This window comes from Zosterops lateralis, assembly GCF_965231275.1.
Source record: "Zosterops lateralis genome assembly, chromosome: 8".
NCBI lineage: Eukaryota > Metazoa > Chordata > Aves > Passeriformes > Zosteropidae > Zosterops > Zosterops lateralis.
This window is the reverse complement of record NC_139768.1, coordinates 32473715-32490381: the sequence shown is the minus strand read 5'-3', so window position 1 is coordinate 32490381 and position 16667 is coordinate 32473715. Positions and strand designations below refer to the sequence as shown.

Here is a 16667-nt window from a genome sequence, read left to right as displayed (position 1 = left end):
CAGCCTTGAGCTGATACTGATGCCCAGCCTCCCCAGGATCACCAGCTTCATCCCTGCACCCTTGGACCCAGTGTCTGCGGGGCAGCAACAGCTTCCAGGAGGAAGTGGGAGTGACTGGGAAGCCAGGAATTGATTTTAGGGGCAGTTACAAGGAGAGAAGAGAGACGAATATTTATTTGCATCTCTTGTTGATTGGGAAGGGGTGGAAAGGGGGTGAATAATGCCATTACAAATTATTGTGCCAAGTACTAAATGTCTGCACAGCACTTTAGGAGCCTCGGGCTGCCCTCTCCTTGCTGGGTGTTGGGCCAGCTCTGGGCACAGGGTTTGCCTTGACAAGTTTCAGTCCTTCAAAACCTCACAAAAATGGTGTGTCCCTGAGGAGGCTTCCATGGTTTTGGTACTTAAGGCACTTCTGGGTGCAGTGGCAGGGGAAGGTGGGCATCTGTGGGGGGAGGAAGTTTTGGGAACGGGGAGGTGGAGTCTCAGGAAGGCAAGGCTTGGCAGACAGACCAGTTTGGCATTGCAGAGTGGGATGTCCTTGGGAGCACATGTGTGTCGTGGGTGCATCCGCTGTCTCTGAGGGTCCTGCTTCCCTAATATCCAAGGAGTAGGATGTGGCATCCCTAGGGACAATGTAAGCTCTGCAGGTATCCAGGACTTGCTGGTGAGATGATTTTCCTGGTCTGGCATGGATTGTGACAGGGTTGAGGTATTTGTTTTGACTGAAATGGATGGAGACCCCTCTGCATTCCTGATGTTTTAAGCATTAGACTCTGCATTGCTTCCCCGGAGTTTCCCAACACCTTCCTTCTGCCAAGTCATGGCTGGATGAATATTTTTCCAACTCCTCTTAAAGCATCTGAGGCTGGAGGTCTCCAACCTCCTGGGTGCTGCCCTTTGGCATTAGGTGGGCGTCCCAAAACCTGGAACAAAGCCCTGTCTGAGCCACACAACTGGGCACTCCCTTGTGGGAGTGGGCACATGAAGGGTGCCTGTGGAGTGCCCAGATCCAGGACATGCAGGTATTGGTACCCACAGGGGATCCTGTGGGGATAACCAGGGTGGGATTCATCCCTTGGAGTGCTGCCACCACCACTGTGCCCCTTGCCAGCCCCTCCATGGGAGTGCCAGCATTTATTTATTGTGCCAAAGATAACACTTTGTTTGCTCTCCAAAGGAGCATAACAAAAAGACCTCCTTTCCCCTCAAAAATAGGCTGTGATGTCCTTCCTCTGAAATTCCCACCTGTGCCCCTCCCTCCCGTGCTGGCCTAGGCTTTGGTGCTTTATTGCTTAAGGAATATTTGCAGTGGTTCCTTGCTGCACCTCGGGGGAGAGCTATGGCTCAGGTCTCCTTGCACCCACAGCCAGGGTCCCTGGGGGTGTTTGGGCAGGGGGTGCTGATCCTGACCTCAGGCTGAGGTGGGGGAGATGTAAAGCAGGATGTGATAACCTCCCCCGCACCAGCTGTGGGTGCTCTGGGGTGGTGATGCTGCAGGGCTGGCACCCAGCGCTGTGTGCTTCATGGGATCCTGGAATGGTTTGGGTTGGAAGAATCTGTAAAGCTCATCTGGTTCCAGCCCTCCTGCCATGGGCAGGGACACCTTCCACTGGACCAGGTTGCTCCAAGCCCCATCCTGGCCTTGAACACTTCCAGGGGATGGGCAAGTTATTCCAGCTGAAGGCAGGCTGAGCTTGGGTGGCTTTGACCTGTCTCTGGTCCTGTCTCCAGGAGGAGAGGATGACTCTGGTCCCCTGCACCCTCCTAAGCCAGGTGGATGAATGGAGTCATTCCTGTGCTGTAACCTTGCCCAGTGTTACCATGATGTATAAAGTTTTGTACATATGAGATTCAGAGCTTTTTAACTTTTAATATTTATTAATTTTGTTGGGTTCCTTTTTTTTTTTTTTTTAAACTCTAACATAATGTAAAAAAATTAAAAATAAATCCACATAAAAATCTCTTGCTGTTGATCTGTTTTGGGGATGTGTGTGGAGGGGGAAATATGAGCATAGCCCATGTGTTGAAATGGATTTACTTTGTGTTATGTCAACCCAGTCCCTCTTTATCAGCCAGAATTCACATTGCTGTTTTGAGGAGGAAGAAAATATCTATATATATACATATATAGATAAACACACATAAATATTTAAGTCAGTGCAAAAATAAATACTGCTGTATTACTGGTTCAGGCCAAAAAGAGCCCTGATGCCATGGCCAGGTAAAAACTATAAAGTTGTGAAACCAGGGTAGGGATGAGGCCAGAGAAGTGTCAGGGTGTGTTTTGGTCGCCTGCCTTTTCCTGTTTGATGCCAAAGCCCAGTTCCTCTTGCTGGAGATTTTAGGCAATCTCTCATACAAGGTTTGGTGCTGCCTCGGTTGTCCCACCTTACGGGTGCTCCACTCCATCCTCAAAATTGTGTTCTCGAGGTTGTGCTTGGTGGGTGCACAACTGCAGCAGGCAGAGAATCACAGAATTCAGAGAATCACAGAATCCTTGTGAGTGGAACAGTCTGGGTTGGGAGGAACCTTAGGGCTCCTCTCATTCCAGTTTCCTGCTGTGGGCAGGGATACCCTCCACCAGACCAGGTTGCTCCAAGCCTGAAGGACGGCACCTGATGATAGGACCAGCTGCCAGACAGCAGCTGGGAGTAAGGAATGCTCAAGGACAAGACAAGAATGGCCAGGCTTCCCTCTCAAGTACTTGCTTCCTGCCCTTTGGACCGCAGGGCTCGGCTGGGAGGGGACACTTGAGTGGCAGACTGGTGGCACTTGCATGGGAGGGAGATGAGAACAACGTGACTTTGCCCTTAGGGTGTGTGGGAGCTGCTCTAAAATCACACTCACACAAAATGGTGCTCCCTGTGGAAACTTCACAGGTGTGGTGGTGGTGGTGATTGATGCTGCTGTAATCCCTCAAAAAAGGCTTTATTTTCTTCTCTCCTGCTTTACATCCTTTTAAAAGTCTCTTGCAGACCTCTAGTTCTCAGAGTGATGGAGGAACCACTACGTCTTTTGGAATGAAGTTGCTCAGTCCTTCCCCTTGTGTTTTTAATGGCCCTTCTGAAAGGTTAAACCCTACCAGGTCATGCCTTAAAATCCACACTGGATTGTTCTGGATCCTTGCAGTGCCTGCTTTTTCAAATGTTTTGAAAACCCTGCTTGGATTTTACCATGGAAAAACTCTTCTGCTTGTATGTTGGGTGCTTCCCTTCCACATGGCATCACTACAGCTCATCTCACCTTCAGGTTTTTAGGCTGCAGCAGCCACAATATCTGGGCAAGGAGAGATTTTGGGGTTTATAAGGGATAGGAGAGGCTTCAAGGCTTGCAACTGGTCTCATTGTGGCTTTTCTTGCTGGAATGACCAGGCCAGGCCAGGTTGGATGGGCCTTGGAGCAACTTGGTCTGGTGGAGGATGCCCTGCCCATGGCAGGGGGTGGAATGAGATGAGCTTTAAAATTCCTTCCAACCCAAACCAGTCAGAGATTCTGTGGTTCTGGGAGATGGGGTAGAGCAGGTGCTTGTCCCCATCGTCCTCATGGGAACTGGGATTACGGCTGTGCCTCCAAACACCTTCACTGCTAATTTTCCTACAGCAAGTATTGCAACCCTTCAGTACTCACACTCCTGGCCAGGATGGAGTGAGTGGAACAGTTTTCTAGGAAAACTTCAGCTTTCTTTCCCATGGCTTTTGCCAAAGGGTTTTATCTCAGCCCTGGAGCCTCACTGGCTCAGCTCAGCCATTTCCCAGGCTCCCTGCCTAACTCACCAGCCCTGGCCCTCAGCTTTTCCCCCCAGGGATCTACTCATGGCACAGCTGCTCTGGTTTGCCCAGCTGTGTCCCATTGCAGCTTCCCAGCTTTCTCCCTGGATTCCTGATTGCTGGGTAAGTTATGACAGCCACCCTGCCAGTTGCTGCTCCTTGGATTCTCCAGACTGATTCCAGGGCACTGTGGCTCTCAGATAATCATGTGCGTGTCCCAGGAATACCTTGCAGGAATCCTAGTGTGACGTGCATGTCCTAAGGCAGCTGCCAGCTCTGCAGTGGGGGTTTGGGATGTGCAGCTGCAGTTTTATGTGAGGGTTGCTGCTGCCGCAGTTCAGTGCTGGGATTTTTGCCGCTGCTCTGGTGAGTTATAAACTGGATGGGGTTTTTGATTTTTCATGGAGTTTGGGGAGTCTCTGGGGCCTAGCAGGCAGGAAATAGAATTCTTTGTATTGCAGGCTGCCTAGGAAGGAGAGAGCAGTGGCTGATCAGAGCTCTGTCCCAGCATTTCAGAGCTGCCTCTCCACTAAATTCCCAAGGGAAACCAATCCTTGCCATTCTTTCAGATGCATTCCCTCACTTTTGTGTACTCTTTCTCATGGTAGTTTTGTCTCTGCCGCCAGCTGGAATAGACAGGCAGATAATGTTTTATCTCTCCATTTGGTGAGTGGTGTCCATGTTCTCTCCTGAGGGCTGTATGGGATGCCCTGGCAATAGAGTGATTTGCAGGGGCAAAGAAAACATGGAAAACTGCTTGTGTTGGCAAGCCTGGAGGCCAGGAGGGGACGGCATTGCCACCCAAAACCCTGGTCAGAAGGGTGAGGGGCTGCCAAGTGTCAGACCTGGAGGTCCCTCGACCTCGTGTGCCGCTTGTGGGACATCCCTGGGGAGCCGGAGAGGTTTGATCCCGAGATCTCCATCGGGTCTGGCTGCAGCCGCTGGAGGTCACTGCTGATCTGCAGCTCCGGTGGGAAGCCGCTCCTGCAGAGGCGGCAGCAGCCCTGCTCCACCTGAAAGATTCCTGGGAGATGGATCGTGGCTCTTCTGGGGGGGTCCTCATCAGGAGTCACCTCTGGCACTCCAAGCCTGCCTGACTGTCCCTTTCCCTGCCGGATGAAATGACTCTTCGGGAGGATGAGGGAGCTGGGAAAGGGGCTGAGCCTGGAGAAAAGGAGGCTCAGGGGGGACCTTGTGGCTCTGCACAAGTCCCTGACAGGAGGGGACAGCCAGGGGGGGTCGGGCTCTGCTGCCAGGGAACAGGGACAGGACAAGGGGAAAGGGCCTCAAGCTGTGCCAGGGGAGTTTGGAAATGAAGAAAAATTTCTACATGGAGAGGGCTGTCAGGCACTGGAACAGGCTGCTCAGGGCAGTGGTGGAGTCACCATCCCTGCAAGGATAAAGCACATCCATGTCCCTTTCTGCCCACTTAAACTGAGGTGACTCCATTCCAGCTCTGTGGGCACAGTGTCACCTTTACTGGGGCTCTGGGGCTGAAAGGTCCCTTCTCGGAGGGTCTGGAGCCATTGCCAAGGACATGGGTGACTTTACCAAAAGGCCCATATACCTTCATTGCTTTTGCTGCTTGACCATCTAACCAGGACTGGGAAAAAAAAAATCATTGGAAGGGCTTGAAAAACTTCAGGCTTCAGTGGCTCAGGAGGACAGCAAAACTTCCAGCAGCAATGCAAATGGGCAAAATCCCTATTCAAATGTCCTCACCCCTTCCAAAGGGTCTGGAAACACATTTCCAGCTCCAATCTCAGCTACAGGACCTGGTCTCTCTGACAGGATAAGTATCCTTTGGGACTAGAAGTTCAGCTGATCTGGGGTAAATACCAGCTGAATGACAAATCTGCCTTTGTCAGTCTCTAGAGGAGGAGAAAGAGGAAAGGGAGCACCCTAAATACAGACCTAGAAAGCAGGTTCTTGCTGGAAGTGCCTCTCCCTTCTTCCCACCCATGTATCCAGGAAAGTTAAGAGTCAAACAGAGACAATGTAAAAATACATGGCATTTATTTCTGTACATAACCAAAGCATTTGTAATTGGTGTCTCCAGATGGAAAACCAGGCAATTTTCCTCCACTGAACCAGGAGACTCAGTGATAACATTTCAGGCTCATAATTTAAAAATATATACTCCATTTCCCTCTTTTCTTTCCTAAAAAGTTTGTTTTGTAGCACACACACACACACACACACACACACACAAAAAAAAAAAACAAAAAAAAAACAAAACAAAAAAAAAAAAAAAAAAAAAAAAAAAAAAAAAAAAAACACTTCCAAAGCACATTATTATCAGGAAGGAATGGAGAAGTGCTGCTTTTCCCTCACCAGCCTGCCTCCAGTGCTGGAGGTGTTGGGTGGTGGTGGATGATAACAATTCAGCTTGGGAGGCCAACCTCCCAACCAAGGAAGGTCATTTATTCCCTCCACTGGGAACTTCCAGCTGGCTGCACATGAGTCCTCTCCTGAGAGCTGCAGGAAATGTGGAGAAATGTCTTCCACAAATGTGGAGAAAACATGGCATTTTGGGATGCAGTCTTCCAGGAGCGTTTCTTGGGATCTCAGAAACTCATTCAGTTGCAGAATAAGGCTGTTTTTCATGAGGAAAAGCTTGGGTTCCAGAAAGACCCTTCCCCATGAAGGGGAGGAGTCCAGCAGGGGGAAATCTCAGTCTTTGGGGTGTGAGGGCAGGTTTGGAGGCAAGGGATGTGTCTGTTCTTCAGCAGTTCTTCCTATGATCCCTTCTGATGTCCTTATCGTGGCATTTTTCTAATTCAAAGGTGGTCGTGGAGGAGAATCCCAAAGTGCTGTGACTCCTTATTCTTTCTCTGCAGTCAGCAGGAGGTTGCAGACTTTGGAATTGGTTTGGTGCAAAGCAAATTCCCTCCCAGGCACGGTGCCACGCCGGCCTTTCTGAGCAGTGCTGCTCTGGCTCCCAGCAGACTGGGAAATTGTGAAGACTTCTCTGTGGGACAAAGTGACAGCAGGATGGTCAGGAGGCTGTGGGGGTGGTAGGATCTCATCCTTCTCCTCCCAGACCAGCCCAGTCACCATCTCCTGATGGTCTTATGGATGGTGCTTCCACCCATACCAGGAACTTGTGGTGCCCTTCCCTCATCCCGACCACCTCCGACCCAACGAGTACAACCGTTAATCCCCTCCTCTTCCCAAGAAGTTCTCCTTTATCTCAAGCCCACCAGGATGGTTCTACAGGATCTGGCTGTACCCAGGGACTACCTGTATGGGACCTGTTCCTCTCTCAGCTGCAGGCACATGAGCACGGGGCTGCTGGAAAACCTCAGCTTGGTGTCAAAGTGGATTGAGGTCTCCACCTCTGTCTGGCTCCTCAGGGTGGCTTGGAGGAAAGGGGAATCCAGTTCTGCCTGGAAATCCATGGCAAGGCTTCCCCTGGGAGAGAGAAGCACATAGGGTCTGGTCACAGAGCAACATCCTGCGCTGGGCACCAAACAACTCCATGAACACCCTAATTAGAGGTCTGGCCATGGGAAATGTGTGTGTGACCACCAGGGAAGGCTGGACCCACCAGGAGAAGAGCAGGGAGCTGTGAAAATCCACCCTTACCCCCCAGGTATTCCCATTCCCAGAGCCAAGCTGTTTCCTGCCCGCTCACCTCGCAATGACACTGGTTTTCAGCTCCTGCTCCCAAATGCTCACGTCCATGTCAGCTGAAATATCCAGTCCCAGCCCACCCTGGAGTTTGATGGTCACTTGGAGGCCAGACTGCAGAGGAATGACCTAGAAGATGGAAAAGGCAGAGCTCCCTGTGACCAGGCATTGCTCTTGGATGAGTGGCTGGCATCAGCAGGACCTTGTGGCTGCTGGAATGTCTGTCCCACCCCTGCAGCTGGGCCTGCAAGGGAGCAACTCCAGCCACAGTCTTCCATGGCAGAACAAGCCATCTCACTGCTTTACCAACCCCAGGACACATCTGGCAGTGCCTCCTTGCTCTTAGATCTGTGTCTATGGTGTGTAACCCTCACAGGCTCATTTTGTTGGATTCACTGGGATGTGGCGAGGACGCTGCTTCCTTCCATGCACTACCTGGTGATGATCCATCAGCAGCAGGTTCCCTCTGACCACACTGGTGGGCTCTCCACTGCTCAGCAGGACCTTGGCCATCAGGTCTGTGTAGCCCTGGAAGAAGATGATTGGCCGCAACTGGACATCAAAGAAGGTGGCCGACATCCCAGCCATGAGCTCTGGCTCCTCTTCCCCTTCCGAGAGGTTTTCTCCCAGCATCAACTCCATCCCTTGTGCTTCAAAGGTGACCTGGAAGACAGAAGGGGAGGGGCCCTTTGGAGCAGGACACTAGCAATGGAGTGTCTTGGATGAGGCATCCCAGCCATCCCTGAGCAGCCTGAGGGATCAGTGTTATGTCTTCTGTTTTTTGGGGTAGTAGGGTAGAAGCTCCCTTCTCCAGAGCAGGAGTGTCTGGTCTCACACAGGTGATTTGGGAATTTGCCTGTTTCTCATACAGGACATGCTGAGTGCAGAGGTGAAGCACCACAAGGAGACTAAGAGGGGACACAGGGACAGCAGTGGCACCACTAGGCTGGTGTTGTCACCCCCCTCCAGCCCCCAGCCCCTCTTCCACAGGCACCTGAGCTGCACGGAGCCGCTGGCCGTGGCTGAACAGGGAGAAGTCTGAGACACTCTTCCTCAGGAATCCACCCTCCAAAAACAGCAGGTCCAGCCCGAAAGTGGAAGTCAGGTCCTGGGTGACTGAAAGGCAGAGAGGTGCCCATGAACACCCCTGGGTGTCTGGTGGAAGGGGGGTTGTAACAGGATGTTTTTAAGGTTCCTTTCCAACCCAAACCTGTGGTACCATTCTGCATCTTCTCCTTTCATTCTTGCAATACTCAAATTATTTACCATTGCAAGGTTGTGTGTTTTTTTTCCTCCCTGGCTACTCCACCTACACTAACCCTCTGCAAGGCAAGACCGAGCTAATTGGAAGAGAGACTGAAATGAGAGCTGAGTGATGAAGAATTCAGCAGATATTTAGCAAGTGCTGCTTTTTGCAGTCTCTGAAGTTTCATTCTTTCTTTTAAATCTCAGTATAAGAATCCTCCTCTTTGAAGGTCTTATTAAAAATACTAAAGGAATTGAGGAATGGAGTGAAATATCTCGACTTGTCAGGGAAAGCACAGAAACTTCCACCAGCAATCTGCTATTGGTTTAATCTCCAGCTGAAGCTCCTCCTTCAAACGAGCAGGATTTGGGAAAAGTATGTGTTAGAGGAAGAGATGTTCATATCTTATGTGGTGGAAGCCAGCTGGTGCTGGGGGACATTCTCAGAAACCTTCCCCAAGATTTTGGGGCTTTATTTAGACCTGAATCCTTCTCTGGAAGCTGCCTTTTCCCACCAACCCCTGCTTTAACCCTCTGAGGGGGCCATGGGATCTGTGTCCTCTATGCTGTCACCTGTCAGAGGTCCTGAGAAAGAAGAGGAGGTGCCAACTTTAGAGAAGAAGTTGTAATTATTTATCCGTGGGTCTCCCATGATGTCTTTCATTATCTTCCTGGAAAAGAGAGGGAAAGCATATGTCAGCCCTGGGAGGGAGGGAAGGGAAAAGGTCAGTGGCCACTACAGAAGGAAATATAATTTGCCAGAGTATTTTTCATGGTGGCTGACTGCCCAGAGCAGTGTGAGTAAAAAATGAAAGTGTTAGACACAGGCTACCCTGGAATTTCCTTTTCCTCTGGCTTGTTAGGATAGATCAGGCAGATATTTTTGTGCAGCTTTTGCTTAGCTCTGAAAAAATGTGAGTGCTTGGTTTGTTCTGTGCAGACAGGAACAAGATTAATGCAGCAACAAACTGTGCACTGCCCTGGGAGCCAGAGCTTTGGCCTCCAGGGACTCTGCCAAAACCACAGGCCTGGGTCCCACTGCCATGGGGCAGGATGACAAGGAACGCCAGATTTCTCCTGGCTGTTTGGCATCTGCATCCCTTTTGTTATTCCAGGAATACCCAGGCAGCCCCCATGAAGTGATGCTGGCACATTTTAAAGACACGTTGGTCCAAAACCCACAGCTGGACTGTGGAGGAGGAGGAGAAAAAGGTGATGTAGAGCAGAGGGGGAAAATGCACCCGTCCCCTCAAGCCCCACTTTGCCATGTGGTGGTGGCCACGCAGGCTGTCCTGGACTTTGAGCAGCAGGAAGGTGGCCATCTCTGTCTCCATCTCGCTGGTGGCCAGCAGGATGTTGATGGCATCCATGGGCAAGGGGTGGTTATCCAGGAGGATTTCTGCAGCAGCCAGGCGACAAGTCTTGTCATAACTCTTCCTCTTCTGGTGGAAAATCCTCCTCATTGCTCGCTTCACCTGACGGGAAGGGATAATTAAAAGAGTGCAAATGCACCCCAGCAGCTTGGCTTTGAGTGGGGAGGGGAGCACCAAGCTGTGGCAACTTCCTCTCCTACCTTGCTGGAGATGTGGGGAGCGGGGAATCGCTGCAGGGCAGAGGTGGCCGCAGCCGTGACAGCCGTGGGACCGTCCTCGGCGTGCTCCAGGAGGGTGGGGATGGTCTCGGGGAGCATGGCATTCCCCAGGGACAGCAGGTAAATGACCACCTCAGGCTCCTCCTTGGCACCTCTGAGCCCCCTGAGGATGGTTTCCACCCCACGCTCCACCACCTGCTCAGGATTTGCAGGAGGAGAGGGAGGTGAGGGATAGGAGGCATTCTGGGCACCCCTGGAGTTGGGGGGGCAGTCCCGAAAAGCCAAGTGTGAGGGACTGCAGAGGACCCACCTGCAGCCCACAAAGCTTCTGCTGGCATAGCTTGCCCACCAGAGAGCCCACAGCAATTACCCCTGTCTCCCAGATCTCAGGTGCCAGCTGCTTCCCATCCAGCTTGTCCTGGGCATCAGAAAAGAGGTAATAGGAAGCAAGAAAAAAGAAATTAGGGGGAAAAAGAGAAGGACTATGCTTTACCTCTTATGTCAAAGTGTTTCTTAAACAAGAAAGGAAAAACTACTTCTTACCTGCCTTGAAGGAGGCCATGCATGACTGAATTGGAAAAAATGTTGTGGCTCTAAATTAAGATTTTATTATCTCTAATGCACTGATACAAAACATCTTCTGCTGATTTTTTCCTCTGAGGAGCATCTGCTCCCATCACCAGTGTCCCATTAAAAGCACATAAAACAACCCTATGAGCAGGAAAACCAATTTCTACAGAAACATTTTCCTTTTTTTCATGGTGCATGGATCCATCCCAGATGCAGGACCCTCAGGAAAGAGAGACAGAGATATTCATACTCACTAAGATGAGGTGGAGGAGCTCTCCTGAAGGCTGGGGAGAGAAAGCTGCTGCGTAGAGAAACTTCTCCAGGAGGGACTTGGGCTCCTTGTTGAAATCCAGGAAGTCTGAGAGAGCTGCCAAGGAAGCCACCGACTGTGCGGCCACCGCTGCCTCCACGAGGAAGGGGCTGGAGCAGGAAGAGGGAAGTCACCAGTGGTGGCATGGCCCACAAAAACCATGCAGTGCTTGGACAGGACAGTGAAACTTCCCGGGGTCTGGCCCAGACTATCAGACCCCTTTGAGTTTTCCTGGGCCTCAGGCCCATGGTGACTTGAATGGAGAGAGGCAGCTTCGATCCAGTTGTCCAAAAAGTAATTTTAATAACACAAAAATAACAAAAAATAAGGTGTCCACTGGATTGGATTGAACTGGATCAAGGCAGTAACAAGGGGCAAAAGGCATAAGGCCAAAGGTGGAGTCCAGGGGCAGAGAGGGGTAGTTATACACCCCAGTGTGGGTGGGGAGTAAAGGTGGGGTCTGAGGCAAGGGTCCAAGAGGGGACAACGATTAGGAATATTAAAATTCTTGCACCAAAAATTAACCTATGATAACAGAGAGAACTGAGAACTTTCTAGTAACAATTACAATAGAGAGCATGTCAATCAGCCTCCTGCTTATGGCACTAAAAATGGAGTCTCCCAAGGCATTTTGCCAGGGTTCTCTTTTTTCTTGGGGAAACTGCTCTCTACAGGACAGGCATTAGGAAAATCCAGAGAATGCTGCCACCGGTCAGGATGGCTGCCTGGACCAGGGATGGTGCAGGGAGCAGCACCAACTGGCCCTATCTTGTCCAGCACTCAGAATTTTGGAGAGATGGTTCCAGGGATTCTCACCGTGTCTCCTCAGGGGCTCTCCTCAGCAGCTGCAGGACATCCCTCTTCTTGGCACCACGCAGCATCTGGATGAACCTCTGGAACTGCCAGGCTGTTGCCACCTTCGAGGTGTCTGTTTTGACTCTCTGCCTGTCAAAAGCCTTCAGGAAGGCTCTCAGCTGCAAAGGTGAGGTTTGTTAGGTGCAATTTAGCCTCTTTTCCCATGTTATCATGGGATAATATGTACACCAATCAGCAGTAACCAGCCCCTCCAAAAGCACCACTGGGGTTCAACCCCAAATCCTACAAGTGTGCAGCTTGATGGGGGAGCCCCTGGAGAGTTCTGGGGGTGGGTAACATCACTGACCGATGGGCAGCGGGTGCAGACCCTCCTGAAGGGCAGGCTGGTCATTCTCAGGGGCTGGGGCCGTGCCTCTGTGCCAGCCAGCACATCCTTAAGGCTTTGTCCAGACACCTCTGCTGGCCCAGGCATTGCAGGAGACACCAGCTGGAGCTGCTGCCTGTGAAGGGAGAAATAGTCAATGGAAAGCTTTGTGATTTCCACCCTCCATGGCCAGTGGTGGGGATCATTACTCACCTTGAAGTGATTTTGATGGCGGAGCGGGATCTCAGGGCTGGAGCCACCGTGTGGCTTTCCTCTGCCAGGACTGATTGGAGCAGGTTGTCTTTCACCACGTACTGGCTTCTGCTGGAGGGCTGCCACTCGACTCCAAAAATCTTGGAAAGGGAAAAGCAAGGAGAAAAAAAATGCAAAAAATGCAACCTTTTTTCTCTTGCCCTCTCCCCAGGAAATTTCTCTCTTTACATTAGCAGAGAAAGAACTTTCTGGTCCACGAAGTCACCTACTTCACTTGCAAAATGTAAGAAAGGAAAATCCATAAGAACCTGTCTTCTTCCCAGGTGTGAGAGAAGGCAACACCAGGTGAGAACCAGCAAGGGGATTCTCTCACCCATAGCTGATGCAGGTAGACAGACTAGTGACACCATGTGGACTTGCACAACAAAGTGGTGTTGAGACCTCTGCCAGGACCCGTGGGGTCTCCGTGGGAATGCCCATTTTTATACTGAATTCAGCAGAATTTGTACATTAAAAAACCCCAAACCTTTGAATTTTTGTTATGGCAGGTATAACTGCACTAAGACCCATGGGATTTCATCTCTTTATGTCAGGGCTGAACACAAGCTACTGCTTTAAGCAAAACAGAGTCCTGTCAAACTAATCCCCAATCCAATAAGTCTGAGACCCAGAAAACATCCCTGTATCTCCACCTTCTCAAGCAGGATCAGCTGGCAGATCAGAAGTGATAACAAGAGTGAGGATGGGGTGACCCAGAGCACCTTTACTGCTCCTACCCACCCTGACACCAGAAGATGGGATGTTGGTGCATCCTACTTTGAGGATGGGTCTAAGAGTCCCATCCCAAGCTGGTGCAGAAGGCTGAAGCCAGCTGGGATGGAAATCCAAGCCCACCTGTGAAAAGATTTTGGGGGTGGCCCTGCTGTACTCAATGTGAGCTGAGCCCCCCACAGTGAGAGCAATGGACTTGCTTTGTTTATGGAGGTGAATCCAGACTTTGTCTTTGAGCAGCTGAGGAGATCTTTGACCTTGGTGATGGAATGGTTGGACATGGTGTAGGTGACTTGGCAGCTTCCAGAGGCATCTTCCTGAAACACAGTGGGAGTGACCATCAGTATTAAATGATCCGTGGAGAGGACAGAAAGGCCAACGTAATAAAGAGAACAGCACCTAAAATCTAGAAAGTGGCCCAAATCAGGGGGTGGTTGGATAGCTCCAAGTCCATCCAGGCATCTTTGCAAATTCAGGCTAACACCAGCAGCAGCATCTCTGAGCCTGCATTTGGGGTTCTGAGGTTATTTCATGTTGTTCACAGATCATTCTAGCTGGCTGCTGGCAAAGCAAATCCTGCCTGGCAGGAATGCTTGTGGAGTTTTTTTCTCCTCTTCCTACTGTCCAGGGAAAGGCTATGATTTTGTAAAGGTGCCTATTGCTGAAAATTAGGTTATTTCATTTTAAGTCCTCTGCGTTTCCAAGAGTCATCCTTGCTCACAGCCTGGTTGGAGCAGCAGACCCAATGTTGTTTATCCTGAATTTTGCCCCCTCTCCTGGCGCATCCCTGGATTTTTGGGCAGATGTGGCCCCAGCTCTGGACCTACCTCCACTGTGGTGCTGGCATGTGGCTGAAGCTGGAACAGACTGATGATGCCTCGTTTCAAGTTGGAGACCAGGATGTTTTCTGCTTCATTCCCATAGAAAGCTTTGACCTGGGAGGGCAGGAGGTGGTGCCTGGCTGAGAGGATGTCTCTGGGTTCCCTGCTTTCTCTCTGCTGCTTTCCCTGACAAAAGGGAACCTGAGAATACACTGTAGACACCTGAGGAATTTTCTCAAGGAGGACCTTAATAGCATCAGGTCTGTGGATGCAAGCCCACAAAATTTCCCTTTCCTTCCCACCCTGGAGTTCCATAGCCTTAGAGAAGGTCAGAAAGGAGATTATATCCCATGGTTAGCACTGAAGAGCTTTAATATGAGTCTTTGCAGCTCCAGCTGAGGAGGATGGGATTCCATGTACATTCCTGCACTGGCCACTCTGTCCAGTTCCTTCTGCTCTGAAATCAGAGGTGGAGCAGGAGCTCCTATGGGCTTCATAGCCCAGAAAATTTAGGATGAGGACAGGAGTGCTTTGCAGAGGGCATGAACAAGCCCAGGAGGGGTCCAGCTGACCTTCCCACTGTTCCAGGAGATGAACACTGGCTGCTGGAGCTCCGCCTGTGCCTCTGGGCTCAGTGCAAACTCTACGGGAGCACCTCTGGTGCTGTCCTGGCTCCTCTCCTCTTCTGGCTGGTGTTTGGCCTTCAGGTCACGGATCTATGACAGGAGAAGATGGCAGAAAGCAGTGACCAAGTGTCTGCTCTAAAGCTGGTGAGTATTTTACCTGCAGGCAATGGATTTGGTCAGAGAGGTCATTTTTCAGCTGGTATGAGCTAGAAATGGAGGGGGTTGCACCTCCTGGGGGGTTCCCAGCAGGAATCCCTGGCCGTGCTGGCTGTACCTCCCCACACACCTGCACCTGGAGCAACTCTTCCCCGCCTTGGTCCCTCCAGAGCTGGTGCAGGTGGATCAATGTCTCAGCCTGCAGCCAGGCTCCCCATGGCCATGGTGTGGACGTGTGGTGCAGCTGCACATCCAGGGTGTACCTGTACTGGTACAGGGTCCTGGGCTGGAAAGAAAGCAGCTGCAAATTCCCTGTGGAAAGATGGAAATGTTGAACAAAAGTGGCCATGAATCACCTCCACTTCCCACACCTAGAAACCTCCATCCCAGATTTGCAGGGGTGCTGATGACTTGGATCACTCCACCTCCTGGGAGTGGAAGTCTAGCTGGTGGGAAGGTTTTCATGGGGAATTATTTGTGCCTGTGGTTTGGATATTTGGGTATTCTCTTGGCTGACAGCCGATTCCTGCTAGTTTTCCCACCTGTGCCTTAAAAATGATGGCTGGAGCAGGGGCTCTGCTTGAGGGCTTCAGGACTTTTAGAAATGCCAAAGAAACACATTTTAATCCTGAGGGGAAGTTTCCTGAGCATGCCCACGGAGAGGAGTGGTATCCCTTTTCAGCACTGGGCATTAACTGGGGCACAATCAACATTTTTAGGGGAGAAAAGAAGCTGAATTCTTCATGTTATGAGTTTTCCATCAGAACTTCTAACTCCTAGTTAAATCACTGTCTTTGGGCTAAGGCAAAATGAAGTTGGTAGGACAGCTTTAGATCAAAACTCTCTGCTTTAATCTTATTTCTCGAGACCTATTTGGAGTCCCTTCTCTTGCTTATATACAAGTGTGACTGAAGGGAGGAGGGTTGCCTTTGCCATGACAAAACCAGTCAAATCTGTTTTCTGAAGTCACTTGAAATTCTCTTGCAAATTTGATAAACTTGCTGAAATGGCTTCTGAAATGTTTTATAGTTTTGCTGCTTTTAACAACAAATGAATCAATGGAAACCCAGCTCAGTCCCTGGGGCTTTCCTCCATGAGACAGATGGAAGAGTTTTTACAGTTCTGCACTGTGTGCAGTTTGAAAAGCTCCAGCTTTCTGGTTTTCCTCACCCCACCCCACCCCCCCCCCCCCCCCCCCTCCGCAAGGACTTCCACAATCCCCAGAATTTCCCAGCCTCGGGAGATGCTCATGCTGTTTGCAGTTTGCCAGTCCCTGTTCCCGGCTTGGCTGGAGACTGGGAAGGCAAGAGCTGGGATGAGCACCTCACCTCTCTGGGCATCCAGACCCTGTCGAGTCCCTGGACCTAAATCAGCCCAAAGTCTCTCTTACCTTTTGCTGCTCTCAGGAGGGAAAAGCAAACTAGGCAAAAACTTCCCCAAAACGGCTGCGGGTTCATGGTGGGCTCCGGGAGCTGAGCAGGAGACAGGGAAGGGAGGGGGGTGGGAGAGAGGGATCGTACAACAAAAGTGGGCAAGAATAGCAGTGACAGGCGATGGGGCCCGACCTTCTCCCTGTCCCCGCCTTACCCAAGAAAAGGCAAATAATTAAACCTTTGTACCAACCCCCCGCAGCCACGGAGGGTTTGGAAATCAGCTGAAGTTTGCCAAAGGCCGACGGGAGGGGAGGAAAGCTGGGAAAAAAGAGCTGCCAGAAACATTTCGAGATGGAGAAATTGCCAGTTTGTCCTGATATGAAAGGAGGATGCTCAGAAAGTTGCTGTC

General features: G+C 50.8%; 1 protein-coding gene across 1 annotated transcript; it reads right to left on the bottom strand.

The window, feature by feature from the left end:
* Positions 1-5774: 5774 nt before the first annotated feature.
* On the bottom strand, positions 5775-16451 carry LOC310911906 (microsomal triglyceride transfer protein large subunit-like). The gene is made up of 18 exons (XM_083865941.1): positions 16276-16451; positions 15016-15197; positions 14676-14819; positions 14110-14217; positions 13483-13599; positions 12512-12651; positions 12281-12434; positions 11935-12092; positions 11063-11228; positions 10549-10656; positions 10221-10433; positions 9908-10122; positions 9221-9318; positions 8397-8518; positions 7838-8065; positions 7407-7531; positions 7013-7183; positions 5775-6740 (listed from the first exon to the last, which is right to left on the bottom strand). Exons 1-18 carry the CDS (start codon positions 16340-16342, stop codon positions 6593-6595), a joined length of 2664 nt encoding a protein of 887 aa, XP_083722067.1. The 5' UTR covers positions 16343-16451; the 3' UTR covers positions 5775-6592.
* Positions 16452-16667: the final 216 nt, after the last annotated feature.